Below are 27,095 nucleotides of genomic sequence, written 5' to 3' on the forward strand. Positions count from 1 at the left end.
CATTAACATCTTACTCTCCCTATCACTGTCCCCCTCACTAAGGCAACGGCTCAAAATACGAAGGATGTCAAAACATAGACTACCCAATACTTTTGCCTTATCCATGGCATCCCATTCATATTATTTAGGCCTGAGGCGCCCAGGTCGGTCGGGCGGGGTACGTACGCGACGTTCAGCATGCCCCGGGGCCGCGACGCGGCGGCGTGTGCCAGACAGAGGTGGAAGCGCGTGGGCCATGAAGGCGCCCCGGTCGTGGCCGATGGGGATGGCGGTGTCGATGTCTTCGGCGGCCATGGCTCTTGTGTTGTAGGCGGCTGGGTTGTGCGGGGCGGAGGTTGGGTGGGAGCCTAGGAGGGAGGGGATTGTGAGGGAGGGGATTGTGAGGGAGGGGATTGTGAGGGAGGGGATTGTGAGGGAGGGGATTGTGAGGGAGGAGGAGGAGGAGGGGGGGGGATGGGGTTTTGTTGTTGATGAGGGCGGTGGTGGGGTGGTGTTTGAGGGGAGATGTAGTAGGAGTATGTGAGGGAGCGGGAGGTTGTGATGGATTTTTGGATTAGGGGGTCCATTTTCGTTTCTGCATTTTGATCCTGGTTTTGTAGATCTGATCTGAACAGGGGCGAGGGTTTGGCGATAGGCGTATATTGCTTTGGGGAGGTTTTGTTGAATCGATGGAATTAACTAGTATATCTAAATGTATAGATATATTGCTGTAGAGAGCGGGAAATAGATAAACACTCTCCCTGGCGGGACTCTTTGCTGTATTTTACTTCTAACTTCTATCTGCGACGCTGTAAGAAGGGATGGGCGACTATATAGCGGGGTTATTATATATAGCCTTGGAGATCTCCATACTCGCATAGGATTAGCAAGGGAACTTCAAGTTAGCTCCCATTCTTCTTCTTATTATCCAATCGTTTGTTAACGATGTACAAACTACATACAGCACACCAGCCCTGCTCCGTTTACTATATATATATAATCCATACAATCCACCTCTCCAATCCACATTTCGCACCTGAAAACACTACAAATTTTCACACTGTAATAGCGACGCAAGCATTCAAGTCGAGTACTCAGGGCTGAGTGAGAGCGGGGGCTATTTATGGGAGTGTGTTGTTGAGTGCGTTGTGTGTGTCGATGAGTGGATGCCTACATAAAAAGAAGCCGGTTGAGTTCAATATATGTATTGTCATCCTTGCAACCGGAGATGGCGGGCGTATGTAATTTGGGGTCTTCATCCTCAAACAGTTTTTCTTCAGGCAACTTGACGATATTGGGGTTTCGAAAATCATTGCTTAGTTAACTGCTGGTGGCTCGTTTTGTCTCCTCCAGTTCTCTCCCCTCCTCCGCCTCCTCTCCTGATACCTGATATGGGCGGAAGATGTTTCGGTCTCACTTGTATTAAGTGACATAATATGTAAATTAATCATTATTGTTGTTTTTTTTGGACGATGTGGAAGGGGGTTTAATAATACCTGGCCACGGAGATACATTAAATATGTACTCCGTATATAAGTTACCTTCTTCAGCTTGCTGTTTGTATGTTTGCATGTCATAAGATAAACGTCATCGCATCAGATAAGGCTTCCTTCCCGTTCTCACCTCCTGAATTTTTTTTTTTTTTTTTCCCTTCCCCTGACTCCATACAACACACCACCCATTCCCTTTCTATATCCCCCTTCTTCTTTTCTTCTCCCTCTGGTGTACGAGCAATCATGTTACCCAACTAGAAGATTCTAGTGTCTCTCCACTGCAAATGTCCCCCGCACAAATATTACCTTTGAGAAAAAAACCAAAAACACCCCGCGATGCTCCCATCTCGCGTAAAACTTCTACACCACCACCACCACCACCATGATCATGATCATGAACCCCCCTCCCACCCCTCAACTACTACCCAGATCCCGTCCCCCCCATCCCCTTCCTCCACCTCCACCTCCACCGATGACGTCGAAGACCTTCTAACAAGCTTCCTCCCACACCTCTACCCGGACGAGGCGCCATCATGTCTAGGGGAACCCGGCCAGACCGTTCTATACACTTCAGGCGCATGGGGTGATCTGACGGTTATGGTTCCCGATTACCCCAAGATAGAAGGGGGTGGGAAGGAGGAAAAGCTTGACAAGGGAGCAGAAGGTGTTGAGGAGGGAAGGCGACTCTTCGCGCATTATTTGTGGGGTGGCAGCTTAGTTGTTGCTGAAGGGATTGAGCGCTCAGCGGAGGCTCTGGCTGGAGGAAATGGGGTGGGAGAAGAGGAGGGGAAGGAGAAAGATTTGATTTGGGATGTACGGGGTGAGAAGGTTTTGGAGCTTGGTGCAGGTAAGCTGCCTTTCTTGAGTTTTTGTAGTTTTTTTATTCCGTATCCCCTGGGTTCAGGGGTAAAGAAAGGGGAGGTTTTCGAGAGTCAAGAATGATTTTTTTCGAAACTTGTATTTTCTTCGCTTTCATCCGTTCTGCTGTTCTCAGTACTTCCAAGTTTATATATCTACTTATATATAAATTCAACTGCGTACAATTTTCTTCTCCTCTTTTAATCTGGTGCAAGAAACCAATATTGGAAAAGGAGAAGCAAAGTCCAGTCCTACACCTATATTCAAAATTTGCGTGCCCCTTTCGCTTTCCCCCCTTTGAATTATACCCGAATAAAACAACTATTTCCAAAGCCCCAACTGAAAAACCAACATACACCATGCAATACCAGGCGCGGCCCTCCCGTCACTCGTAAGCGCGCTCGCCGGTGCTGCCCAGGTTACGATAACAGACCATCCGTCCTCTCCTGCCCTGTACGGCGCCATCCAGGCAAACGTCACTAATAATATTCCCAAACATCTCCAGTCTAGAATATCCATACAGCCGCACGAATGGGGTGTGTTGGGTCTCGATGAAGCATCTTCCCAGGAAAACAAGGCACAAGCTCCCCAGAAACAGACCGCTTTGAAATTCACCGTGGAGAATCAAGCCTCATTTACCAGGATCATTGCGGCGGATTGTCTGTGGATGAGAGATCAACATGAGAATCTTGTACGGAGTTTATTGTGGTTTCTCGCACCACCAGCATCATCACCATCATCATCACCGTCGTCGTCGCCAGATGTAAATGGGGCCGTAGCTTGGGTAGTTGCGGGATTCCATACTGGAAGAGAGATTGTGGCATCATTCTTTGAGACGGCAGTGGCTATGGGTTTAGTTGTGGAGAAGATATGGGAACGAGACGTCAATGCGACGAGTGAGGAAGGGGAGGTTACGAGGGAGTGGATGTCTGTACGTCCGGAAGAGGGCCCGGAGAACAGAGCGAGATGGTGCGTTGTTGCGTTCTTGAGAAAGGGGTGAAATAGTAACCGTCATTTGGGATGTAGATTTTACATGTCTTTTTATATGTGATGGTTGTGATGAATTTTATACTAGGGCTCCAGAATAGCAGAGAGTTACAATTGAACCCCAGGCAAACTGGTCGTTTTCATGACGCTGATATCGAAAATGATTTTTTTATTATTCTATACTCTATTTTCATAACTCATCACCCCATCATAGCTTTTAACCCAGGACACCGCCCCCATTTTAGCTCCCACTCACCCTTCTAAAACAAATAGTACACACCCCCTGGCCCTCCTGCCCTCCAAACCGAAACTTCGGATAATCAACACGGTCCCATACCACCAGCCTACCCCCTTCCTCCGCTTCCCCTTCCCCCACCTCCCTCCTCGTAAACCACCTAATCAACTCCTCCTCCGTCCAATTACAGCTCGTAACAACCAGAAACCCGTCCTTGCGTACCAACCCCTTCACAATGCCAGGATACCGCTCACACACCCTCCTCTGCACCACGCGCGACCCCTTCATATCCACATTTTCCTCTCCTCCTGCTCCCCTGTCTGCTCCCCCTACCCTCGCTGCACCCCCGACATCCACCACAACCTCCTCCGCAGAAAGCGAAATGGCATCAAACGTCCCCTTATCTAGCACGATGTCAAACCCGCCCTGAGCAGCCGGGAACCAATCCAATTCCTCCACAGCTCGCTTGTCAAAGACATCCCACACCTCGAAGCGGATTGCCGGGGTACCACTAGTAGTAGTTCTAGCAGCAGTGTCCGCCCCACCGTCCCGCGTTGAGGAGGAGTCATGACGATGGTGATGCAACCGTCTCGCCAACTCGATGCTCTTGGGAGAATAGTCGACTCCGACCATCTGGCCCCCCGTGAAACCCCCCTCGTCGCGGAGGAGGGCAAGCATGCTGCCGTTCCCCGTTCCAAGGTCGAGGATGTTGGGTTGTGGTTGTGGTTGCGATTGCGATTGTGATTGCCGTTGTGTCTGTGTACTCGGAGTAGTGTTACAGGGTGCAAGCGGGAAGGATTCGGAGGTGAGGAATCTCATGACTTTTTCGGGCGAGTTGTGTTCTATGAACCAGGATGTGCCAGGGTCGTCGTCTTCGTCTCCGTCTTCATCGCCGTTGTACTCATCATCATCGGCACCTTTTTCGTCTTCCTCCTCGTTTCTATCATCGGCTTCACTCTCGTCTTTGGTACGACTTTGACCCTTGCGCGCCCGCGCCCGTTGCTTCGAAGATAGGTGAGATAGAGAGTTATCGTAGAATGATTCCCAGCTAGTTTCTCACATATTAAGGAAATTTTAGTCGGGGTCAGCTATTTTCTCCGTTGTATGAAAAATTTCTTTAGGATACCGGCATACGCTTTGGCGCGGGACAACGTTGATTGAGGGGTAAAAAATAAAAAACTTTGCTAGCCCACTTACTATTCCTTCGTGCCTAATTGGCTTGGCTCTAGGTGTGGTGGATGTCCATCTACACCTTCAGCATGAGTGAGAGTGGACATTGTGATAAATATTAGATATATATTGATTACCGCGTTTTGTCGAGAGTGACAAGCTTGCTTCTTCGGGAATTTAAAGACATCTCGTCATAATTTCACCCCGCCACTTGCCGGGATTGGAGCTAGCTTTTTCTGTGTTTAGCTTTCGGGGACATGCTGTCTTCTATAGCCTATAGGGCCGGGTCTTCGGGGCGCGGTTTAGTGGGGTTTAGTACGTTTCTTACTGAGTTCTTAGCTATCCCTTAGCTGGAGTCTAGGCTGGCTATCACCACCCTGTAGCTACTAGTTATAGGCTTTCATACCCCTCTCCACCCCATGAGAAGTCAGCCTGTCGCCAAGACATCTCTCCACGCGATGGCAGCCCAAATGGAATATAAATAATTTATACAGTACGGAGTACTCCGTACATAACTTCGATCCACTATTGAACCATCTGAGACTCTTCTGGTCATCTTCTTAATAAGTCTCCTTTTATAATGGAGCACACTGATCTATTTCCGTGGATGTCTACGAAATGCAATTAATTTCTCCGCGTACGACACCCGAACCCTGGTCATTGGGTGGAATGAATAGTACTCTGCCTCTAACGGGTTCATGATATGATATGCTCCTCCCCCGCTCGCAGGGGGAGTTAATGTTGGCGGGGTGCCGCTGGGTAGGATCATTGAGGAGCGGAAGGTAGTAGCTGCACCATCACCCGTAGCATTCGCGGTCGCGCAAGAAGAAGAAGAAGAAGAAGAAGAAGAAGAAAAGAAGAAGAGAAGAAAATATGGCGACGAAAGATGGCAGCATCATCGTCGTCCTCGCCACATATGCACCCTTACACCCACCCCGTCCAGCTCGAACGCCTAGCCAAGAGCGCGACGGTAGGACTATCGTGCGTGGGCAGCTGGGGGCTCCAACAGCTCTGGCGACATCTTCGTCGCCTTTAGCACGGCGGAGAAGGTCAGCCGTAATGAGCCGGAATTTATCGGGACGGTCAATGTGGAGCAGAAAGTGCGTGCCGTGCAGGATACGTACAATGCGCTGTTTGAAGCTGCGGCGGACGCGACGGAGGAGGCCATCTATAATGCCCTGGTGAGCTCGGAGGATATGGAAGGGCCTGGCGGATTGAAGGTTAAGGCGTTGTTGGATCATGAGGTGCTCAAGGAGGTTGTGGGGAAATACCTGTAGAGGATTGATTGGCTTAATTAATCCTTTGTGTAGAATTGTATTGCAGGGCATTCTACTTGCTTTTGTAGTCTCAGAGGTAGGTTTGTTTTGGTTCAGGTTCCACTCCCTCTTTTTCACTCCTTTCCCCTCATTATCATAGATCACCCAATTGCACAGAGCAATAAATTCATAAAAGAGGTACTCAAGTTGATTTCAAACCCTTGACTAATCTGTCATATTTCTTGGAAACTAGCTCTGAAACATGTTTAATTACATTTATTATTCTCATTCTTCACCAGTCCTGACATGAAAAAGAGGTTTGAAACATTCTCATATTCACTTCTCAAACACATGAAATATCAGAGTACACTCTCAATGAAACAAAGCATTTCCAAAAAGAAGTCATGCATTTGTGAAATGAACATGAGTCTTTCCAAGAAACATTCTTATATTCTCATTCTGAAACTTAGCTCTCTCTTTTATATTTAACATCTATTAAAGCTAAGCAGACTCTTCACATATTATTTTCTTTATTCTAATTAATACCTTGATTTTCATTTTGACAAAGAAACAAGATATCAAAAAGAAAACTATTGCACAACAAAATTCTTAGAAAGAAGACTTTGAGATGAAACATCAAACTCATAAATAGCAGTAAACTGACATTGAGTATAAAAAAAGAACAAAGCAAACACCAAAGCCTGCTGCTAGACACCCTTCAGAAAATGTAAAAATCAAAGAGAAGGTGGACTTTCTTTTTTTTTTTTATAAAAGACTATATAATATTAATACCTGTGCTATATCTCACTGACTTTAATCCCATTTTAAGTCATAATCATATCTCATTTCAGCTCAAAAGTGAGTGGTTCTTTTGTAAAAAAGAGAAAAAAGAGATTAAATCATTCATTTCATTTCATTTCATATCAACCAACAGCCAAAACAAGAGGGGAAGGTGAAAATAATAAGAACAAAAAGAAAAGGAAAAGAAAGAAAGGAAAAGAGAAGAGAAGAAAAGAAAAGAAAAGAAAAAGGAAAGAGCGATGCAAAGATAAAAGAGAGAAAAAAAACCTTCCCCCCCTTTTTCTTTACCTCCGCCAAAATTATATAATAATAATTTATGGATTTTCCCTTATAATGCACCATACAGCACACAAAAAAGAGAGAAAGGCCAAAAACGGAAAAATAAAATTAAAAAAAAGACCCAGATTATTGTGATCTCACCAAGAACGCCGTCCCTCGCTTTGCGGGCGTGTTTTCCAGCTGCCCAACAACAAATTATCACGGAAGAATTAAGAAAAAAGGGCAAACGAAAAGGAAGACGAGAAGGAAATAGAAATGAGAGGGCGTGGGGGAGGGGGGCGGGGGGCCGGTGGGGGGGGTTTCCCAGCTACTTTCTTTGCCCTCATCCCCCGAATATCTCAAATCTCTCATTACATCCTCTCCTCCCCTTTTTGTCGGCACCGCTCAACATGCAAACTGCAGCAATAATAAGAAAGTCAACAAAAGCTAAAGGAAAAACAAACAGAACAAAAAAAAAATGGTATCAAAGAAATTCATCAATATTTCTCATAATAACTGGTTCCCGCCGTTGTTGCGGTGGTGACCGCGGATCCGCAGCGTTTGGAGGTGGTGAGGGACAGGCGCGAACGACAGGGGACATAACCTCTATCGACACACGATTGCCACTGCCACTAGGATTGGAATCATTCTTGTTGGTACTGTCGAGACGACAGGCGAGATCACCCGCGGCGGTGCGGGTGTGGGAGAATGGGGTTGTCCAGAACTCAGCGGCGCGGGGTGAGAGTATGGATGGCGTTGCGGGAACGTCTTGCATGACAAGGTCCATTTGGTGGACGGAGGTTCGAGATAAGGTTCGGTGGGACGGGATGGAGTTGTCCTGACGAGGACGACGGAGGGAGTGGATTGTCTGGTACTGTTCGCGGAGAGGTAGGGGGCGTGGGGAGACGTTTCGACGCTGTTGGCTCGTAATTGCCGATGCGGATGATGTTGAGTTTGAAGATGATGTGTGTGAGCCTGTCCAGCTAAAGGGGTTGGTGAATGGGTATGTCGTTGAGTTTTTTGAATTGCTGACGACTGCGTCGAAGAGAGGGACTGGGGGTCGTGGGGGTTTTGAAATCAAAGAAGAATTCCCTTGAGCTTCTGGTTGGGTGGTAGATGCTTTCGCATCTAGGGATCCATCAAACCATTCAGCCGGAGGAGATCGGGAAGGGCCCCGTTGCTGAACCCGTGTCCGGAAATCAGTCAGTTGATAAATCAAACTCATATTCGGCCCAACCCAACAACTCCTACCCTTTACAATGCTGTACATCGCATTGAAGTCTTTATCGGGATTTTTAAACAGACCATATGCGATGACCAGCGACGCGGATCTGCTGACGCCAAGTTGGCAATGGATCAAGACTTTTTTCCCTTGCGAAATCCTGTTATCGATCACCTCGCAAAGAGGATATAAGTCGTCGAGAATTTCAGAGTTGTGATCCCATGGTACATGTATGTACTCTGGCTCAGATGGGCGACGCCTTGGGCTTGCCGGCGACTCCGTCCCTATGGGCTGATGTTCGAAAGCAGACTTGAAAGAAATTTCTGACAGGGCAGTATCAGGTTCCGCCACGGATTGTCGCTGCGCATCAGGTAATGTAGCCTTCCATACCGAGACGACAGTATCCTGTTTCAGTTCTGCGTTTGTGAACGGGTTTGTAACCTCCTTGGCGACATTTATAACGACATCAAATTTTGAAGCTTCCTCGCAGCTTGGCTCCAGGTAGAGGTAGAGGCCGGTGTCATATATTAAAATAGGTCCATCCGGATAACCCTTATCGCTACCCTTCTGCGATTCACGTGAAGCTAGGTTATCCTCTTCCTCAACAAGCTCATGCAAAGCTTCCCTACTGGAAAATATGTGTTGTGCAGAAGGGGATGGTCGATCCAGTGAAACGCGATCTTCCCAAGCGCCTGGCATGGGCCGTTTCGAAGACTGGAAAAATGAACCCGGAAGCGCAAGAGAAGGTTTACTTGGCGCTGTTGGAGAGAATATGGAGTTGAGTGACGGTGACGACTCGATATGTCGAAGGGTGGGTCGGGTATTTGGAGTAGGAGGAACAACCTCTGAAATATTAGAAGAAAAGGATCGGTCAAAGGAAGGTGTTTGTATCGTAAGATTTGGAGGTTTGCGACGTAAACACCTGGTACTAGATTGTATGGGAGATGCGGGCGCTGAGATATTAGGCGTGTTGTTTCTGATGGGGGCTGTAGCTATGGCTTGACGAGAGGACGCAGTCGGGGGTAATTTAAGCGATAAATTCTTCAAATTTCGAGCTCTGCGTGTTGGGGACTCCGGCTGAGGATGATGTTGAGTAGAGAAGGGTTGGTTCGGTCTGAAACACGACTCAGCGCTTAACTGGGCAGCCAGTCGATCGCCATTCGTAATACGTGTCATGGGTTTAAGCGATGGAAGAGGCGTAACAGAGGAAGGGGACTCCGGTGAAGAGCTTGGAGAAGCGTCCTGGACGACAGGGGAATCAAAAGTGGAGATAGTAGTGGTGGGGGAAGAGTCTGTCGATCCGGATGCAATGGACAGGTTTTCGCGTGGTAGATATTGGTAGGGTATCTGGGGAGGATTAAGTGCTGTTGAGCCAGCGGTCCGTGGACGGCTTAGACCATACCCTACCGCTGTAGCCTTGACGGGGGCAGTGGAAGTGGCTGAGGCGGATGCAATTGACGGTGCCGTCGTTGAGCCGCCCGCATCCATGATTATCCTTGGTCCCAAGCGCTTCTTTTCTCTTCCCTCATTGTAATAATAACTCGACCCATCCGCAACAGCAGTTGCAGCAGCAATTGTAGACATGAAAGAGGGAAACGACGAAGAGAGCGAGGGAGAGGCTGGCTGGGCGGGTATGTCCGACCGCGAGAGAGAACTAGATCTGCGTTTCGTTGAACCAATCTGTGGGCAGTTGCTGTGCTCATTCAGCATCTCTAACGACATTGCCGTATTATGGATGCCGCATTGGACGTCCTGGAAATAAAGGGCTTTTGGACCTGCCACCTGCGCAAACGATCTTTTTAGGCATCTGTTAGCATTGACAGTCTTGGTATACTGAGTCCAAGATATCATGGCAGTTGAGTCGATGGGTTCGACAGCTGAGACCATCGCGGCAAGAAATAAGTTATGTTGGTAAAAGGAGAGGGGGAGGAATGAGGGATAAAAGAGACATGCAAAGTCACTTGAGGCCAGCATGACATGGTAAATGATACAACCCTTGATCACCACGGAAACCGTTTAAACAAAAGCGGGAGAATCAAGGTGAATCATGGCGCAGAGGGCGCCAAAGACAATAGGCGGGGGTAGGGCAACGCCAAAACATGCCACAAAACGACAATGGCAGAGAATAAGTATTGACCTTGACTTACGGTGGATATTCTTAGTATCTTAACAGAAACAAGGGCAAAAAGAAGGCCCAGCAAAACACTCTTGGCCCCAACAGCCAAGTCGCAATAAACTTATATCTCAGACCAGCAACGGTTCCAGATATGCCATTAGGTTATGCGTTATATTGGGCTGTCAATGCGTGGTACTTATCGTTAAAGTGTTTGCCCTTGGGTTTCTTCAATAACAATCGTATAATAAACGACTTTCCGGGAGGGCGCCCGCTTCGAAATGGAGGTGGATAGTCGGTCAAGGGCGAAACCCTTTGTTAGGGAAATTAGGGGACGTGGATCGGGAGGGTCGAATGGCTGGATAGATGGCTGAATGGCCGAATGGCCGGGGCTCGCGATGAGCCGTGGGACAAGTCGTTTCCACCCGGGAAAGACTCGAAAGTGCGTAAGTGAAATAGTGTAACCTCGTCAAGGTGGATGGGATGAAATGAAATGAAAGGAAAGTAGAAGAAGTGAAGAGAGTAGCAGCAGAGAATGGGCAGTGGAGTGCCGACAGGAGAGACACCAGACAATCTGGAATCAGGAGAGGGGGATCAAAAGGGGTTGGCCAGTAAGCAAGTTTGCAAGCCTAGAGGAAGGGGGTATTTCTAGACTGGATGGATGCTTGGAACCAGAGTGTGCAGGAGTGGGATGGAGGGGGAAGGGCAATACAGGAGGCCAAACAGCCAGTGTCTGGGAGAAGAGGAGACGAGAAGAAGAGAAGAGAAAAGGAGTATAGAAGTTTGAAGGGGAGGAAGGAGGTGATAATGATGACGACGTTGTGGAGAGGAAGAGAGGAGAGGAGAGACGACGAAGAAGAAGAGGAGGAGGAGGAGGAGGAGGAGGAGGAGGAGGATAAGTTGAGGGAGACGAGAGATGGAGCAGAGCAAGCAGCCGCATCGGACGTTACAGAACACAAACAAACACGGATACCATACCATACAATAATACACGATATGACAAGACATGCGAGACGCGAGCCAGCCAGGATGAGCAGGCCAGGGTCTTAGCGCTAGGTCGCGCTGCAGGGAGCCAACCACAAGTCCACAGCCCGTTACGTTTGCTCTCTAGCCTCTGGGCGGGAGTTCCAGGGCCAAAGGAGGTCGAAGGGACAGCTGGACAAGGGTGCGGTCGGGTCGGTGGAGTACTCAAGGCCCGGATCTGGTATTGTCAGCTCGGCGTAAATTACAGCAGGGCTGCCCTAGCTATCTGGTGGTTGGGTGCAGCTATTTTAAGCCCATCCATCCTCCAGCTCCAGGGACAGGGCCAGCGTCAAAAGCTCGTCACCAGAACGAATTCTTCTCCTCCAGAATATGATTATTACTTACTACACGTTTACCCAGGGACCTGAGGCAGCAGAGACAGAGTCATGCTTATACAACAGAGATTCACTTGTCTAACGCCTGTTGCCGTTGACCATTCGTGCTGCTTCGCTGGACCTCGTCGGACACATTCCATTGGCCTGTCCTGTCGGCTGTAGCCGCCGGAACGATTCCTGCTGCGGCCAATCATCACTCACTATCCACCTGCCCCGAAAGCCATCCAACCACCCTTGGAAGCCTTGGCCTCGTTGATTGCAACCATAACTGCTCTATATTTAGCCATCCCAGCCTGCACGAGACTGGCATTAGTGGTTCAGGGATATATTTGGGTTTGGGTTATTTCATATCCCAGACTCCCCTCGCATCGCAACGTGTGCGTAACGACTCTTGCCGTCATCACAAAATTCTAGAAAACGCTTGCGCATGGAATGGGATGAGCACCCTTTGGGATCCGCGGTCACTACTAGTGCCCATTAAGCATAGAAAAGAGAAGAATGGAATGGAAAAAAAGAGAGAGGAAGAAAACCGATCTTTCCCTTTACCCTTCCTGTCCCCCCCACTCTTCAAGGACATATATGCTCTATTTGCATTGTCACTCAGATGAAAATTGATTGTGCGCCTCCTACACGAAACGACCAGCAGTGCTCTCATATTGTTTCCTTTCAAGCATTTCTAGCCTACCTGAGAGTCGGTTAACGTCCTGCGAAACGATTCGTAGGAGCTGCAACCCGAACAGCAAGCGTCTGTGATTGAGAGCTGAAGAGGGAATAATGGTTCAAAGCACGCAAGAAAACACGCTTAGCAAATGATTGTTGTGTTTCGGTTTCATGTTTCAGAAAAGCGTTAGGTGCGCTTCTGTATTTCTTTTCCCAACTAACTATTATTATTATTGTGCTCTGACCGTTTTCTCGGATCAGCCTTGCCACATTCCAGATTTGACCGCCGGTAAGGGAGGGTGAATGAAAACGGCCTTGAGAACGTGCACCCATCCACAAGGCATTTAAAACCGTGGGTTTTGTTTTCCTAACCAACCCCCCTTTCTTCTACGGAACATGAACAAAACGTCAATGAACATCACGTCAATATCAAAATCATATAATACCGAGATATGCTCACCTCCTTGTATAGACTAGACTGTACATGGTAGTTACGATGATGACGTTAAGCTGCTCCTTTACCTCCCAACTTTCCACGATTTTCTCTTCCGTTTCCCTGTTTGCTACGCTGATCATAATAAGAACCAGGAAGGGGCTGTTTGATCGACATGCGCATTATTGTTTCGGATCATGCCTCATTGCAATCTGATCTTTAGCTAATAATGGATAGCTCCCTGTCGTCCGGTACGGTCCAGGTTTCCCCAAAGCTCAAATGAGCCAAGCTGGATGGATACTCTACAAATTAACTTCGAATGTCACAAAATCCCTTCAGAATATTCTGAAGTATTATGAGATTGAGTTAATTGCGATCTCAGTCAACTGTTGGAAAAGCCCAGACCGACCGGGTTTATTGAATGAAGTTTTTCCTGGTTAAAGTCCTAGAAGCGCCGCAGTCATCAAATCGGTGTGTGCTGCTGACAAGAAGTGGGTGTTCAGATGGCCAGATTACGCGTGCACATTGCCAGAAGAAGGCATTTTGATCCCAGCATTCTCAATTACTGCTGGGTAAAGAATTGAGAGACTCGTGTTGAAACTGGAGCTTCATCAGTATTACCAAAAACATAACAGCACTGCTCAATGAAGACGAAAAGTAAGTATACTGAGGTGCTCTCTTTAATTGTTTTCTTCAGCATTTTATTGGGAACGCAAATTCTTATTTAAGGTAGTATTGACTAGCTTCAGCGGTTTAAAAACAAAACCGTATAACTCAATTAACTCTAATTAATCCTGTACCAGGGTCCTGAGTTGGTTACCCTCTGTCTCCTTCCCTCTTAATATTGCCTGGAAAGAAGCACGACATGAACTTCTAGCCGAAAATTATGTTAGCTGTGTCTCATATAGTGCCTGATCCATGTTTCAAGAGAGCTGAAAGGGGGGAAAACGGGAAAGCTTGGTCATTTGCCCGAAGGGCTAATGAGGAAGATTTTAGAGCCTGCGTGCATTGGCGGTTTATCTGCCATATTCTACATGTCCATATGTAGGAATGGAGAGAAACCATAGAATTCTGAAGGAAGGAATTGATATTCTTGGCTACATCTTCTCTCGTGTTGATATTCACTAAACATTACAGTAACTAGGTACTACAGAGATATAATTAGAAAATAATGAAAATAGTATTCATTACGATCCTCTTCTGCATACATCCGTATAGAAAACTGCGTGACGCAACAGGATAGCACAGTCTTCATCATTTCACCTCGAATTGTTTGTTTCCGGAATGCCCAGCTGCCTCTCAATTCAAAAGGTGGAGGAGTTCGCCCATCACCAGCCGCAAATATACATCTAGTAAACCCAATACACAAATTACAAGAGGGAGGTAAATACCAAAACAGCGCATTGACGTAATAATCCTAGAGGAAGGGGTGGGGAGGTCCAAAAATAGAATCAAGCCTCCCCCCCGCCTGCTGTTGCTGATTGGACTTTTGAAGGGATCATCAACGCCTCGCACATGACTTGGGAGAAACTTAGCCTGTTTGAGATCTGAAACACTCCAGGTTTCCTTGATTTGAAAATTTTTCTGATTCAAATAGTTAGGCGGAGAGAAAAAGCAAAAAGAAAAACCAAAAAAAAAGGCCACCTGGGATGTATTTATTAGTTTTGCTTTTTTTTTTTTTTTTTTTTTTTTTTTTTTTTTTTTTTTGGTTTTTTTTTTTTGAGTTAACAGATGTCTACCTGGGCTGACTCCCACAAATGAAGGAATAACTTAAAAAAAGAAAAAAAAATTGTTGAGTGGACACGTCTATTTTAAGAGCAATGTAATAAAACGCTCGTCCTCATTATACGGAGGATCCTCTCAAAAGTTTTTGATTAACGCTAAGAATTTAAGCTGTAATACTGTTACCATTCATTCTCAAGATCCTTGGGATTTAGGCTAGCTTTAGTTAAGCTATAGCTGGTTATTTAGGTGCCACAGGCATTTAACCTCCCCTAGAGCTCTGGTTAAGAAAGGGAATGAGATTACTTTATGCTGGTAACAAAGTTACACCTTAATAAAATTCTTACTGCTAATCAAAAATTTGAGAGGATGCTCCGTATCGTTGAAGCGGTCAAGTTCCCCAAATTCAGTCACAACTGAAACCAGACATTCTAATAACAACCAACTGCGACTCATGAAAAAGTTTGCCTCTTACAAACTTCCAGCTCTCAGGGCCCTGCTCAAACCAAATTTAAGATTCAAAACAAGTATCTTAAGTGAGGAGGAGATGAGATATTTAGAGATCTGATAAAATACGCTGCAATGCCGCAACAACGTTACGTGGTGGCTAATCCAGAGGCAAAAATAGAGCGTGGTTTCTTGTTGCTAGCTTGTAAGCTAAACAGTTTGGATGGGAGCGAAAAATAACATCAGCTTGTTCTATTTATTCTTCTTTCACTTGTCATTAGCGGTGCACGCGTATCTCTACAAGAACATACATTCTGATGCTGAGATTGCGCTTTCTAACTATAAACTACAACTTAATTTGTAAAAGTGAATCAGCGTTTATGTATCTTGCATCTCTGCTACTAATTAATTTAGGTATGATCCATACTCCATACTTTCCGAACTTAGAAGTAAGAGTAAGTGGGAGACAAAAAAAGAAAGTCGAAAGATTCTCAACTCTCGGTTGCTACAAGGATTTCAGATTCGGATAGCAAGAAGGGAGACAGGGAAGAGCCGTTCTCCAGTGCTCCTGACTGTTTCTTGAGTAGGTGAAAGGGGAAGAAGGGCTTGCGGTTGATTTCCTTCCTGTCCCACCTATATAGATGAATATTTACTGCAATTTGAAATTGGTGGACCGCATTTTATATTTCCCGTGTGATGCTCAAACCTAATTTCGTGAATTACTTGGGGAGACATGCTGCTTTTGCTTTTGCAGGACTGAGTGCTGGTCTGCTCACGGCGGAAAGATCTATATACATCTGAGTTTCAATCTAATTTGCCCGTACCCGGCAATATAAACTGCGATATAGTTCTGCAAAATTCAGGAAGTTAGTTTACACACGGATTCTCCCGTAATTTCCCTGACCCTTAAAATCCAATTCAATAAGCCATGATGTCATGACGCTGTCACTGTTCAGCCTTTTGGAGAGTAGAGTGGATCCCGCGGCTCATGAGAGCGGTAATTGGGCTTACTGCGATTATATGAAATTTAGCCGCTCGGTTAAATGATTAAGGTTCTATGGAACCTGCCAACTCAATTGGCATAAACATAGATCTCAAATTAACCTTAAAACTTCGTCACCTGTATACTCTTTTAGGGAGTTTGTTTAACACCGTTGCACCGACTTTGCCAGCTCTCTTACATCATCCACTAAACCAGCACATCTTGAAGATTTGGAGCAGAGCTTTAGAATCAAAGAACGCACGATACCACCGCTAAGAAATGTGCTTCTCAAAAGGAAAATCCATCCGAATAATACCACCATATCTAATCCGGATGAAGATGTGAGAGACTTACAGCATCGAACGACGGGAGGACGAGTGAGGGCGAGGAGTCCTTATGCAGAGCCAGATTATATTAGTTCTCACGGCAAAGGAGAACAATTGACCGAGAAGAACGTAACTAAGGGGAGTGAGTTTGTTTAAATATCGCTCGTAGTTGAAAAACTAACAGTGTGCTAAAGATGTTAATGCCCTTTCCTGGATCCGTGCATATGTTACTCTCTTAAATTTTACTTCAGTGAGGATACGGTGAATTTGACAGGGAGTAAAGAGTGGAGGTGAGCTATAGTTAGAAATAAAGAGGAGGACAGGTGGTAGAATAAATGAATGAATAAATTATGAGGTTCATTGTCCTTGGGTTCTGATGGAAAGGGGTAAAGTAGCAGGTATCATAATAGGAAACTGCTCTCAAAGTATCTTGCCACCTGACCAAAGGGTTTTCGTGCTCGAAGCAGATGAGGATACATTCATGGTGTATAAAGGACGTGCTTATATTCTCACTTTTGAAGGAGCTTCTAGTAAGTTTGGGCAGTTACCAAAATGGTGCCGCACATCAAGCATTTGCTGCAAAAAGAGAAGAACAGAAGGAACTGTGGTCAACAGCAATATATCAACTGCTGTAGAGGTTCAAGAACACACACGTTTAGCAACTGCGGTGGAAATTGGGCCTAGATGGCTGCCAAAGCCCCATGTGTAGAGCAGGAATGCTACAAAGCCCAAGATAGATGACATTGACCGTTAAGTGGCAAACCTATATGTCAATGGTTCGTGAACTTGTGAGTTGAAGTGGTTCAAGCACGCTTGAATGAAGACTCATGGACGCATACAAGGCAATTCTTTCAGAGCAGCAAGTATATTTTGAATGGCAATAACTTCGAGTCAACTGTAGATTATCCTATAAAAATAGAATGTGAGAATTTGTGAAAAATTGCTATTCAAGGTTTTAGATATCTGCCTTGAACCACTTAAGAGATACAGCACTTCGCTGTGTTGCTTTGTAAATAGTGTGCTTCATGGCCAATGATGTTGAAAAAGCGCCATCAGATTAAATATTAATTACACTTGGCTTATCAACAGTGGATTCCCTGTGCAGTCAGACACAGTTTATATCTGAGTGGCGAATAAGGTTCTCATTGGTAGGAGTTCAATAATATCAGCGTAGCAAGGGATGAGTGCTGAGCAGGCTCTGATTTATGCTTCTGGGTGGTATTCTGAAACTGGCACGCAGCCCTCTTTGATATAACCCAAGGGAACGTCTGGTGGCAGAAAGGACCACGGTTATACTGTTAAGGACACGTGGTTTTGGCCATTGGCATCCATACCTTCGGACGATTGGCAATGATATGGCTATGATGTGAGAGTTCATTCGAAGGCATTCGCAGAGGGAGGGGTATTGCGAAACAGAGCCAATCATAAGGTGCGAGAGAGAGGGAGAGAGGGGTGGGATGATGACGAGCTCGAAGCGGGACGGTTGTTTAATTCAAGTGCGTTCAACAGTAACTCTGAGATAACGTACTTCTAAATTTTTATGTAGTAGTTATTCATGCATTGTCCATCTATATCAGGGCGTGCGAGCAAGCAAGTCCTATATGTTTCCATTGCTCGTAACAAAATATATGTGCCGCATTCCCGTCGGCGCCGAAGAAGAGTATGTGCGATGAGCGTAAGTTCAAGAATTGAGATGTATGTACTTTGTTCAAGGAGGTTAGTTGTGTTGGAAACTGTGCAGCATGGCGTAAGTGGTGGGTGTTGACAACTGGCTGGCAAATCAGGCGAGTTACACTCGTACGAACCCCTCCAATTGTGCGAAAGTCATGGCGTATCAAATGTCAATCAGACCAGGACAACCCACAAGCAACTCGTCGGCTTTCTCCGTCACAAGCTTAGCTTTTTCTCCTTTTCCTTTTTTACGAAGGGGAAGAAAATATTTTCAGGAATAGGTATCGGTCAACAACAGAAGCGAAGGTTTAGTAAATGAAAGTGTGGAGGGGATGAGTAGGCAAGAAAAAGCCACTGTTTCCAAAGCCGCTGGCGGTTTCACTAGCATCTCAGTGGCTGGGGCGAAGGAGGACGATGTAGACTAGGCCGGGGGAGATCGACAGATAAAGAAATCCTCGCCTCTTGGGTTCGTCAAGTTTTCTCCCTCCCCGTGGTACAAAAATGTTCCTCAGCCTGGAGGGCTGGAACGACTGCTGTAACTACGGATTAGAAGCCGGCAGCGAACAAACCACAAGTGAAATTAATTAATTCAAGCCTAATCCGTAAAGAGAGAGTTTAGTGGGCACCTTGTTTAGGCGAGTAAGGTTGGCGCCTTTTTTTTTTTTATGAAATTGGTGCGCTCTATGCGAGGAAGCGAAAGAGGGGGTTTGAACAACTACCTAGGGCTTCATGCCGATGCCCGCAGTGTCCTACGACCAATTGGTATTTCAAAATTGGCGAATCCCATCATGGTTGACGTTTGAACATGTGGGACTGGCCCCGAGATGGGGCTAGCAAACGGCGGTCCTCCGAATCTAGGTCTGTAACCAGAATATCTTGCAATTTCTGGTGAGCAATATTCGAGCCTAGAGACGAAGGATAGTATATGTGGAAGGAAGATTGAGATTTGTACTCTTTGGAAGACATGCTTTTATGTTTTTATTCTGTTGAAACTCGAAGTCTTTGCTAAATTAACTTAGCGCTTAGGCCGAGCAGATTAATTAACTATGCTTTAGCCTGAAAGAGAGGAAAGGGAAAGGGGGGCCATTTTCTTTCTTTCAGGGGCTATATTTCGGGGATGAGACGAGAGGATGTAGTAGTTTAACCATCTAGAGGAGATTCTATCAGGACTGTACTCTGTATGGGGAATAGAGATGTAGATGTAAAACTGCCAACACTCCCCAGGCGCATTTCAGAATCGAGTCTACTTGAAACTGTTCCCACCATCAGCGTAACCAGCGTCGTCGTTGAGAATGAGACCGACAGACAGACAAGGCGATTGTCAGACCACGGGGCGCCACGCTATGAAATTGGTCATGGAGTTGATGAAATAATACCTCCAGGTTACAAAGTGCCCCATACCTCCAGCAGGACTAGAGGAAGTCCCCCTGGGTATCCATATCCATTGTCCGTGCCAGATGCCATCCATCCAATCCAATAATCCCCTTGTTGTGCCCAAATGCCCCGACTAAACAACAGCTCATCCGCTGCATTTTCAGTCATTTTTCGACTTCCCGCCCAGATCCAGGCGTGCGGAGTATTTCTGGCATTTTCATTTATAGTTCTGACCTACAGCGTAGTGATTTACTGTGTACTGTTCCTTGGAATACTCCTTGCTCTCCTGAATGTTCTCCCTCCAGCATCCCCATCCCCAACCCCCATCCCCAGCCGTGTGTCGTAGTCCGCTCCCGCCAGGCCAGGCCCACCCACGCAATGCGCCTGGAAGCTGTTTCTTCCAACTCCAACTCCACCTCGACACTTACTGTGACCGAGTCTGCTAACAGCAAACATGACAAAGAATGGATGCGCTCTCGCAGACTGACTGATCCTTTGACCAGCCAGCCTGCAGAGGCACCGCATGTAGACCGTCGTTCGTCGGATTCTACCACTCGCCTCTTGCAGACTCCGAAATCAACCGCCAACTTGGCTGTGTATACCGGCAGCAGCAGCAATTCCTGTCCCATCAGCTCTGCCAGTCTATCTGATCCTACGCTCGCCTGTTTTTCTCCGCGCAAAATAAATGCCCTGAAGCCTCCTCCTACACGGACCACGCCAACCAGCATCCCTACCCTACTGTTGCAGACACCCCGGACCCAGACAACTCGTGACTTGGATAAATTATCCCCATCATCTGCCAACAACATTTCCGCAATATCCTCCAGCGCCCCTACAACCGCCTCTTCTTCTACAACATCACACTCGCTAAAACCTCAACCCAACGTCGAGCCAAAATCCCCCCATCAGAAAAGGTCTCCCGCGTCTCGTAGTTCGTGCGGAATCGAAACGTCAACCGGCCCGCCGCCTGCGCTTTCCACACAACGCTCGTTGTCCTACGATAAATCCCGCCACAATACAAAATCAAAAACAACATCGACGTCAGCAACACCTTCTTCTTTCCACAGACCAAGATCTTTTGGGGGTACTGCAAGATCAAAAACCAAACTTCAACCTCCTCGTCCGGCATCTAGCATTGATGCAGTCTTGAAACCAGACACGTCCCCTGTGACAGCCGGTGAATTGCGACAGCGCGCGCCTCTACCAATTGGATCAAGCACAACTACGAAGCGGGAAAAAGCCAATATGACTCTCTCAGCCACGCGCCTGGGTGGAAGTTTTTTGGGTGGCAGCAGTCGTGAACGGGGCCATCAGAGCACAAGCAATGGGAATACGGACACAAGCAGCAAGGAGTCTCTTGCCGAGGATGGCAAGTCCAAAAATGAAGACATTTTCTTGAATATTGCGAAAGCAAATTCCATCCGCCGCAGTTCAACAACGAAGACTGAAAGGAAAAGGGTAAGCTCTGTGTTGCATTCACCAGAATTGTTTGTTATTGTGTTTCTCATTTCTCTAGACTTTATTTGCGCATTCTTGTCTGCTTTACGTCTCGTTTTTCTCTACATTTCTCTATACTTCCTCTACTCCTTTTGATATCGCCTATCTAGCTAACTGTCACAATTCCACAAGTCTAAATTTGGTCTCTCCGGCCTGTCTTCACGTACGAGTCAAGCCAATGAGGAGGTTCCTTCTCCCCAGACTCCCCGGTTCGACTCTGATCAGGTTACACCGTCACGCTCTCAGGACGACTCCCCTTCACTGGGACTTGGCTCTTCCTCACTTCGATCCCCTATCGCGTCTCAACATCCAGTGGATGAGAAAAGTCGACTTCGATACTTTGGTGTTAGCGCAAGATCATCTATTGGGCTTCCTCGGAGCAGACTCACTCGTACAAGCCAGGAACCGTCCCCCGAATCTTCTACGAATTACACTATTGAAAGACGGGGTTCCAATGCCCAGGAACAAATGCAAGGCCAGTCGCGCACATACAGACAATCTAATCTATCTACTATGCGAACCACCCAAAATTCCTCTACCGTGGACACAGTAGCCGAACGATCTAGGTTAGAAGCAGAAAGATCGAGGCTGGATGGCACAGAATCAACCCTATCTACAACTGCCCCGTCTACCGTCTGGGATGAGTTAGATGACTTGAAGTCTAGAATTCGTAAATTGGAGCTGACGGGGAAATTACCACCGTCATCTGCCGCTGCAATGTCTAGTGTTTCTGGTGAAAGGCCCCGCACTGCAACGACGACAGTGACCACACTCTCTTCTTCCCCAAAACATGGTCGAAAAACGACGTCTCCACCACCAGAACCGGAATCAGGCGCTGCAGCAGATCAAGTACACCCTTTACTTAACACAGCTTTAGCGAAAGCCAAACCCATACTGAATGCCGATGTGTATCGCGCGCTTGAAGCAACAGCAACAGACGCCTTAACATTGGCTACTATTCTCAGCTCCAACGCGCCACAGCACGGAAGTGGTATGTCCGTTGTTAATGGAGCGAGTGTTTCAGAGCGGCAGGTGCGACGAAAGGCGGACAGCTTGTGCCGGGGTTTAACGGAGTTGTGTTTGGTATTGTCAGATCAGCAGTGGGAATCTATGCTGAAAACAAGACCGGGTAGTCCAGAGGTGACATCTAGCCAGTACCGAAGGGATGGAATTGTAGATAGGGAGTCGATAACGCCGACTATCGCATATCGTCGAAGCGCCAGCCATGAGCCAGAGGACATTCACCGTGGTAATACTCCCACAATGCGACTGGCAGCGGGCAGTCGTTTGGAGACGCGGCGAGCAAGCATCCTTAGTCTGAGTACAGGACCTACATCCAGCCGAAACAACCAGGAACAAACAAACCAGCTTCCTCCATCCAGCCTTTCAACTCCTCCAAGCCGTCTCAATCGTTCTTCTATGACACTTCGTAGCCGAAGATTGCAAGGCGAAGAAGAACCTGACGACAAAGCGTCTGTTGTCTCCCGTCCTATTTCCCGAGCAATGACTGAGATCAACGCCGGGACAACTCGTTATTCACCTAGAGAACGACGCCATTCGCGCGAGTATACTTCCAATCATCCGCTCCCGGATCAACAGCACGTGTTACAGCAGCTATCCCCCCCACAACAGCATACCGATCAATCCCACTCAACCCCTCAAGCCCAGTCAAATATCCCAATGCGCAGGAATTATGGTACCCCAGGTACGAGCCTTCCAACAACCACGCACACGAATATCCAGCCTGGATTCCGAAGATACGGCGCAGCCTCTTTAAATACGGGTACCAAATCTGCGGAAGGCTCACCGAAAGACCCTAATTCCGCAGGGACCGGCTTGGGCTCTAAATATACCGGTTTACTCCAGTTACGGCCTAGAACAAATAGTACAGGAATGCGGAGAATAAGCATTAGACACCGTCCGTTCGCCTCGACTGATGGTGATAATGAACTTGATTGATAAGACCACCTGATTATTGAATTTTGCGAATTAACTGGCGTTTGACATTTCATCCTTTTGATTTTAATTCTCCGCATCGTTTATCGGAGTACATGGAACATTTTGCTACATGCGTGCATCCCTCTCTAACTTGCTCAGAAGTCAGTTTTGCTTGTTTTCTAACCCCTCTTTTTTTTTCTCATCCATGCATACTATTAAACGATCATGATTTTTGCCTGTCTGAATTCTATTTCAATCCTTTCTTTCGTCTCATCGCTTGTTCCTGTTGATGGGTCATCGCTGGAACGAAGAACCTTTTTCAGGCTTGGTAATGACGCAATTAAATGAAGCCTTAGGCCCCAGCTCCCTCATCCATTTCCCTTTTTCTTTTGATGGTATCCTGAACGAGGGATGCCAAACAACCGAACATGCGCTTATATTCAAGATACATTGCTTCCCGTCTCATAGAGATCTATAGAGATTGTACTGTTTGTCCCTTTTATTCCACCAACGACACACCCTTGAGATATTCATTTTGTCCGTTTCTCAGGTGATTTTGGTTTCTTCCTTTTCAAATTTTAGTTACCTATTTCAGATCTACCCCTGTTTCTCACTTGTATTTTTTTCTTACACACATAGCTCTACATTTTTTTATGACTTCTTGTATTTAGTCATTTTTCTTGTATTGACACTGGATTTCCTTTCTCCCTGTAGGACAGACCACCCTGGCTCAAAGCCAGTTGCGGCGGGGAATTTCGTCCAATGTATGTACAGGTTCTTTTTGAAGAGATACAGCCTGCTGTTGAGTTTTACTGTTTACAATGATATTCCATTTGGCGCTGTTTACTATCAACCGACTTAGTCTGAGCCTGGCTTTAATCGTTGCTTCAAACCAGATCACACTGTCCGATCTTTCCTCGTCTAAGCAACCAGCAGCTCCTCTCCATACTGGTCTAGAAAGGCCCCCACGCATTTGATAAACCTGTCAACATCACCCTCTGTCGTCTCTAACGTCAAAGCCATGTAGCCCCTCATAGCAAGATAAACATTCTGGTCCAGCATATGGTGATAAAACAGCGCCTGCCACGCTTCTGCAGCATCTCCAGTAAACCGTACGGTTATCAGGCTCCCATACCCACTTATAAACATTCGTGGAAGGGTCTTGGTCTCCTCCTCCCGCTTCTCTCGATGAAACGTATCGACCTCCACAAACCCAAACCCTCCACTTAACTCACCACCCGTCCTTACATGTTCACCGATAATTCCCCGATCAGCAAGCATACTCCAAACTCCGCCTCTCAATCTATCCCCCAAAGCATTAAGCGCCTCAACTCTCTCCCTCGTATATATGCCCAGGCCTTCGAATCCGGCCACCATCGTCAATATGTTATTATTAAAAGTCCCGGCATGGCTCAATCTCCCTTTCCCTCTCCCCTTCCCCTCCCCCGGACCTGCAGGTAAATACAACTCCATAATCTCCCTCCTGGCCCCGAATGCCCCGAAACTCATCCCACCACCAACCCATTTCCCCAACGTCATAATATCAGGGTTGATACCCAAATACCTCACACATAATCCCGCAGGTCCCAGTCGGGACGTCATCACTTCATCAGCGATGAGGAGCGCGCAATGCTCGTCCGCAACCTGCCGTAGGAAGCTAGCGAATTCCTTCGTGGCGGTCCGACAGCCGCCGGCGCCTTGCATGGGTTCGAAGAGGATTGCAGCAAGGCTATTGCTTGGATCGAGGGAATCGATAATTGCCCTCGTCTCCGCGATGTTATTGTATGGCGCCATGACGAAGTCGTGTGGGAGATTCGTGGCTGCGGGGCCTGCGGTGCCGCCGCTGCTCATCACTCCGCTGCCTTGATCGCCATTTCCGCCGACAAGGCTCATCGGAAACGTAAGTGTTGCGCCATGGTATGCGTTGCTGAAGACGAGGATTTTATTCTTCGTGCTACTCGTCCTCGTGCCATCGTTCCCGTTGTCACTACTATTAACAAACGCCAAAGCCGTCGCAATCGCCATTGTATTCGCCTCCGTCCCCGAATTCGTAAATCGCACCATCTCCACCCCAGCCTCCTTGAAGCGGTCACACACACGCGCCGCAAAAGCACACTCATGCACGCTGATGCCGCCGAAATTCCATCCACCTGTCATGGCGGTGGATATAGCATTGGCTATACGCGCGTTGGAGTGGCCGAATAGGCCAGCGCTATATTCTCCGAGAAAATCAGTATATGTGTGTCCGTCTAGGGAGGTGAGGGTGCCAGTTTTGCCAGAGGCGATGGTGAGGGGGAATGGGGTAGAGAAAATTGAGGAGCGGGTGTTTCCGCCAGGCAGGTGTTTGAGGGCTTCCTGGTGGGCGGCGTAGGATCTGGGGTTGCGGGTTTTGTAGCGGCTATGGGAGGCGTGGAGGCGGGTGGTTAGTGGGGATATCATTGTTGTTTTAGGATTTTCTTTCTCTTTTCTGCTGTGTGATATTTTGCCCGGGCGCCCCCGGGGGGGGTTATTTATTTTATTCCGGGTGCCTAGACCCGTTCCGTATTTGAAGTATGTAAGTTTCCTATAGTAGTGGTGGGGTGAAGATCAGAAGATTATCTATATAGATGTGTATCTCATGTTGTTCCAGCCGTAAAATGATAGTTCTAAAGGCATGGAAAAGCGACGGGAGAAGATCCAACGGGCGGGGAAGCTCCAGTGGTGCCGATCTTGGGCGCCAAGTCGAACAAGTGACAAAATATAACAGGCCATAAATTTATATATTTGTATAATGGAGAATAATTCCATTGCGGAACTCTCGGCCAAGATGAGAAAAGTGGAGGCAATCACTATGACCTCGGGTACTTGCCGTGAAGCGCTGTTCTGCGTTGGACATTTAGCGATCGTCCTGCCGCCAGTAGATATTACGACATTTTACGGCCGTTTTCCCACCCGCCTAAACAGAGCGCAGACTTCCACGGGATAACTTACGCTCTATAGCTCTGTTGGGAACACAAAGAGAAGAGAGCTTTTCCTGCCGCATTTCTCATGATATCAAATTCTGAGTAAACAGTCACCCATAGCAACCGGTTTGATATGTTGTTTGATATCTGAAACAACTTGCTCCTTTCCTAACTTATATTTTCCATTAGAATCGGTTCATAGTTTGTTCCCGTTCTCTGGGGGGTGTGCAGCACCAAGCCAAGTTTTGCCAATAACCTGCTCACTCATCTGGCCGCCTTTTAACATCCCATCGTCCATTGCGAGTAGATGAAAATTCAAAATACGAAATGCCACCTCATTTCGCCCAATGTATTCCCCAGGACTCTGGAATAGGCGTTCAAGCGCACGTCTGAACTTCACTTTGATCCACTGCGCCTAGCATCTTAGCTTGCTCGTCGCAGTACTGTGCCATCAAGGTGTCCTTTGCGGAGAGGCCAGGTGGACTGTGAGTTGTCCAATGTATATGAACAGAACGGAATTTCTAGAATATTAGAAAAGGATAGGAGGAGTCAGTAAGGTTTCTGATAGGATGGGTATTGGCTGATTGGGATAGGGAAGGTAAGGAAGAGGCGGCAACGGAGGTAGCAATTTCTCACAACTGTCATTGTCGAATGGTGGTTTGCCGATTTACTCCTAATAGCGACCATGTTGAAAAAGTCCTATAAAACAATTGTTAGCAAAATAAGGAAATAATAATAATAATTATAAAATTCTTGAGAAGGAAAATGGAGCATTAAAGGGACCACGCAGAAATATGCCGAGAGCTCCTGATGCCCGGCGCGGCTGCATGTATCACTGACCTGGCATTTTGTGTATGTTTTAAAATAGAACGTCTTTTTTAAGCCCATCTGCTCTTCATCGAGAGACCAGTTACTGTTAAGTAGCGAGTTCGTCTCGGTTGCTAATTGCTTCGTTTCATCAGGCAGGGTAGATGCGTATTTCGGCTGCATGGGCAGGCTGTCCAGGTTGGGGCTTGCCATCGTAAAATGCCGTGGCCGGGGCAAATAAACGTTGCTTGTACGAGAGTGAATATATACAGATCGAAGGATACAGGGTATCATGGCGCTGAAGACGACTGAAATGTTCGGCCTGGAGGGAGAGGAAAAGGGAATAAACAAACACTGGGATTGGGGATGATGCAATAATGAATAATAATCCGCCGTATCGATAGGAATGATTTTATTTAACGCTTGGTGGGCTTCCAACACCAACAAATATCCTCGATGGTCTAGTGGTCATGATTTCCGCTTGTCATTTACGTGCCGAGCGCGGGAGACCAGGGTTCGATTCCCTGTCGGGGAGTTTTTTTGAGAATTTCTTTTTCTTTTTTTTT

At 47.0% G+C, this 27,095-nt stretch overlaps 8 protein-coding genes and 1 non-coding gene across 9 annotated transcripts; 6 read left to right on the forward strand and 3 right to left on the reverse strand.

The window, feature by feature from the left end:
• The first annotated feature begins 1,535 nt into the window (after nt 1-1,535).
• Nucleotides 1,536-3,545, forward strand: BDCG_00494 (nicotinamide N-methyltransferase). Its single transcript, XM_045416003.1, has 2 exons — nt 1,536-2,319; nt 2,702-3,545. The coding sequence occupies exons 1-2, from the start codon at nt 1,809-1,811 to the stop codon at nt 3,328-3,330; spliced, it is 1,140 nt and encodes a 379-aa protein (XP_045271823.1). The 5' UTR covers nt 1,536-1,808; the 3' UTR covers nt 3,331-3,545.
• BDCG_00495 (S-adenosylmethionine-dependent methyltransferase) lies at nt 3,253-5,567 on the reverse strand. The gene is made up of 2 exons (XM_045416004.1): nt 4,750-5,567; nt 3,253-4,600 (listed from the first exon to the last, which is right to left on the reverse strand). The coding sequence occupies exons 1-2, from the start codon at nt 4,827-4,829 to the stop codon at nt 3,559-3,561; spliced, it is 1,122 nt and encodes a 373-aa protein (XP_045271824.1). The 5' UTR covers nt 4,830-5,567; the 3' UTR covers nt 3,253-3,558.
• On the forward strand, nt 5,231-6,293 carry BDCG_00496 (D-aminopeptidase). Its single transcript, XM_045416005.1, has 2 exons — nt 5,231-5,703; nt 5,759-6,293. The coding sequence occupies exons 1-2, from the start codon at nt 5,609-5,611 to the stop codon at nt 5,997-5,999; spliced, it is 336 nt and encodes a 111-aa protein (XP_045271825.1). The 5' UTR covers nt 5,231-5,608; the 3' UTR covers nt 6,000-6,293.
• A 4,461-nt stretch (nt 6,294-10,754) lies between these two features.
• BDCG_00498 (uncharacterized protein) lies at nt 10,755-11,422 on the forward strand (the record flags this gene model as incomplete). Its single annotated transcript, XM_045416006.1, has 2 exons — nt 10,755-10,818; nt 11,025-11,422. The coding sequence occupies 2 exons, from the start codon at nt 10,755-10,757 to the stop codon at nt 11,420-11,422; spliced, it is 462 nt and encodes a 153-aa protein (XP_045271826.1).
• A 4,506-nt stretch (nt 11,423-15,928) lies between these two features.
• Nucleotides 15,929-16,565, forward strand: BDCG_00499 (uncharacterized protein; the record flags this gene model as incomplete). The annotated part of the gene is made up of 3 exons (XM_045416007.1): nt 15,929-15,989; nt 16,191-16,442; nt 16,552-16,565. The coding sequence occupies 3 exons, from the start codon at nt 15,929-15,931 to the stop codon at nt 16,563-16,565; spliced, it is 327 nt and encodes a 108-aa protein (XP_045271827.1).
• Nucleotides 16,566-18,739: 2,174 nt separating this feature from the next.
• BDCG_00500 (uncharacterized protein) lies at nt 18,740-25,590 on the forward strand. The gene is made up of 2 exons (XM_045416008.1): nt 18,740-20,803; nt 20,975-25,590. Exons 1-2 carry the CDS (start codon nt 19,724-19,726, stop codon nt 22,799-22,801), a joined length of 2,907 nt encoding a protein of 968 aa, XP_045271828.1. The 5' UTR covers nt 18,740-19,723; the 3' UTR covers nt 22,802-25,590.
• Nucleotides 23,702-25,219, reverse strand: BDCG_00501 (beta-transaminase; the record flags this gene model as incomplete). The annotated part of the gene is made up of 1 exon (XM_045416009.1): nt 23,702-25,219. The coding sequence occupies one exon, from the start codon at nt 25,217-25,219 to the stop codon at nt 23,702-23,704; it is 1,518 nt and encodes a 505-aa protein (XP_045271829.1).
• A 509-nt stretch (nt 25,591-26,099) lies between the features above and the next one.
• Nucleotides 26,100-26,742, reverse strand: BDCG_00502 (uncharacterized protein; the record flags this gene model as incomplete). Its single annotated transcript, XM_045416010.1, has 3 exons — nt 26,100-26,243; nt 26,359-26,421; nt 26,563-26,742. 3 exons carry the CDS (start codon nt 26,740-26,742, stop codon nt 26,100-26,102), a joined length of 387 nt encoding a protein of 128 aa, XP_045271830.1.
• Nucleotides 26,743-26,979: 237 nt separating this feature from the next.
• BDCG_16153 lies at nt 26,980-27,064 on the forward strand. The gene has a single exon. It is a non-coding gene; the product is annotated as a tRNA-Asp (tRNA).
• Nucleotides 27,065-27,095: the final 31 nt, after the last annotated feature.

The sequence above is a fragment of the Blastomyces dermatitidis genome (genome assembly GCF_000003525.1).
Source record: "Blastomyces dermatitidis ER-3 genomic scaffold supercont1.1, whole genome shotgun sequence".
Lineage (NCBI taxonomy): Eukaryota > Fungi > Ascomycota > Eurotiomycetes > Onygenales > Ajellomycetaceae > Blastomyces > Blastomyces dermatitidis.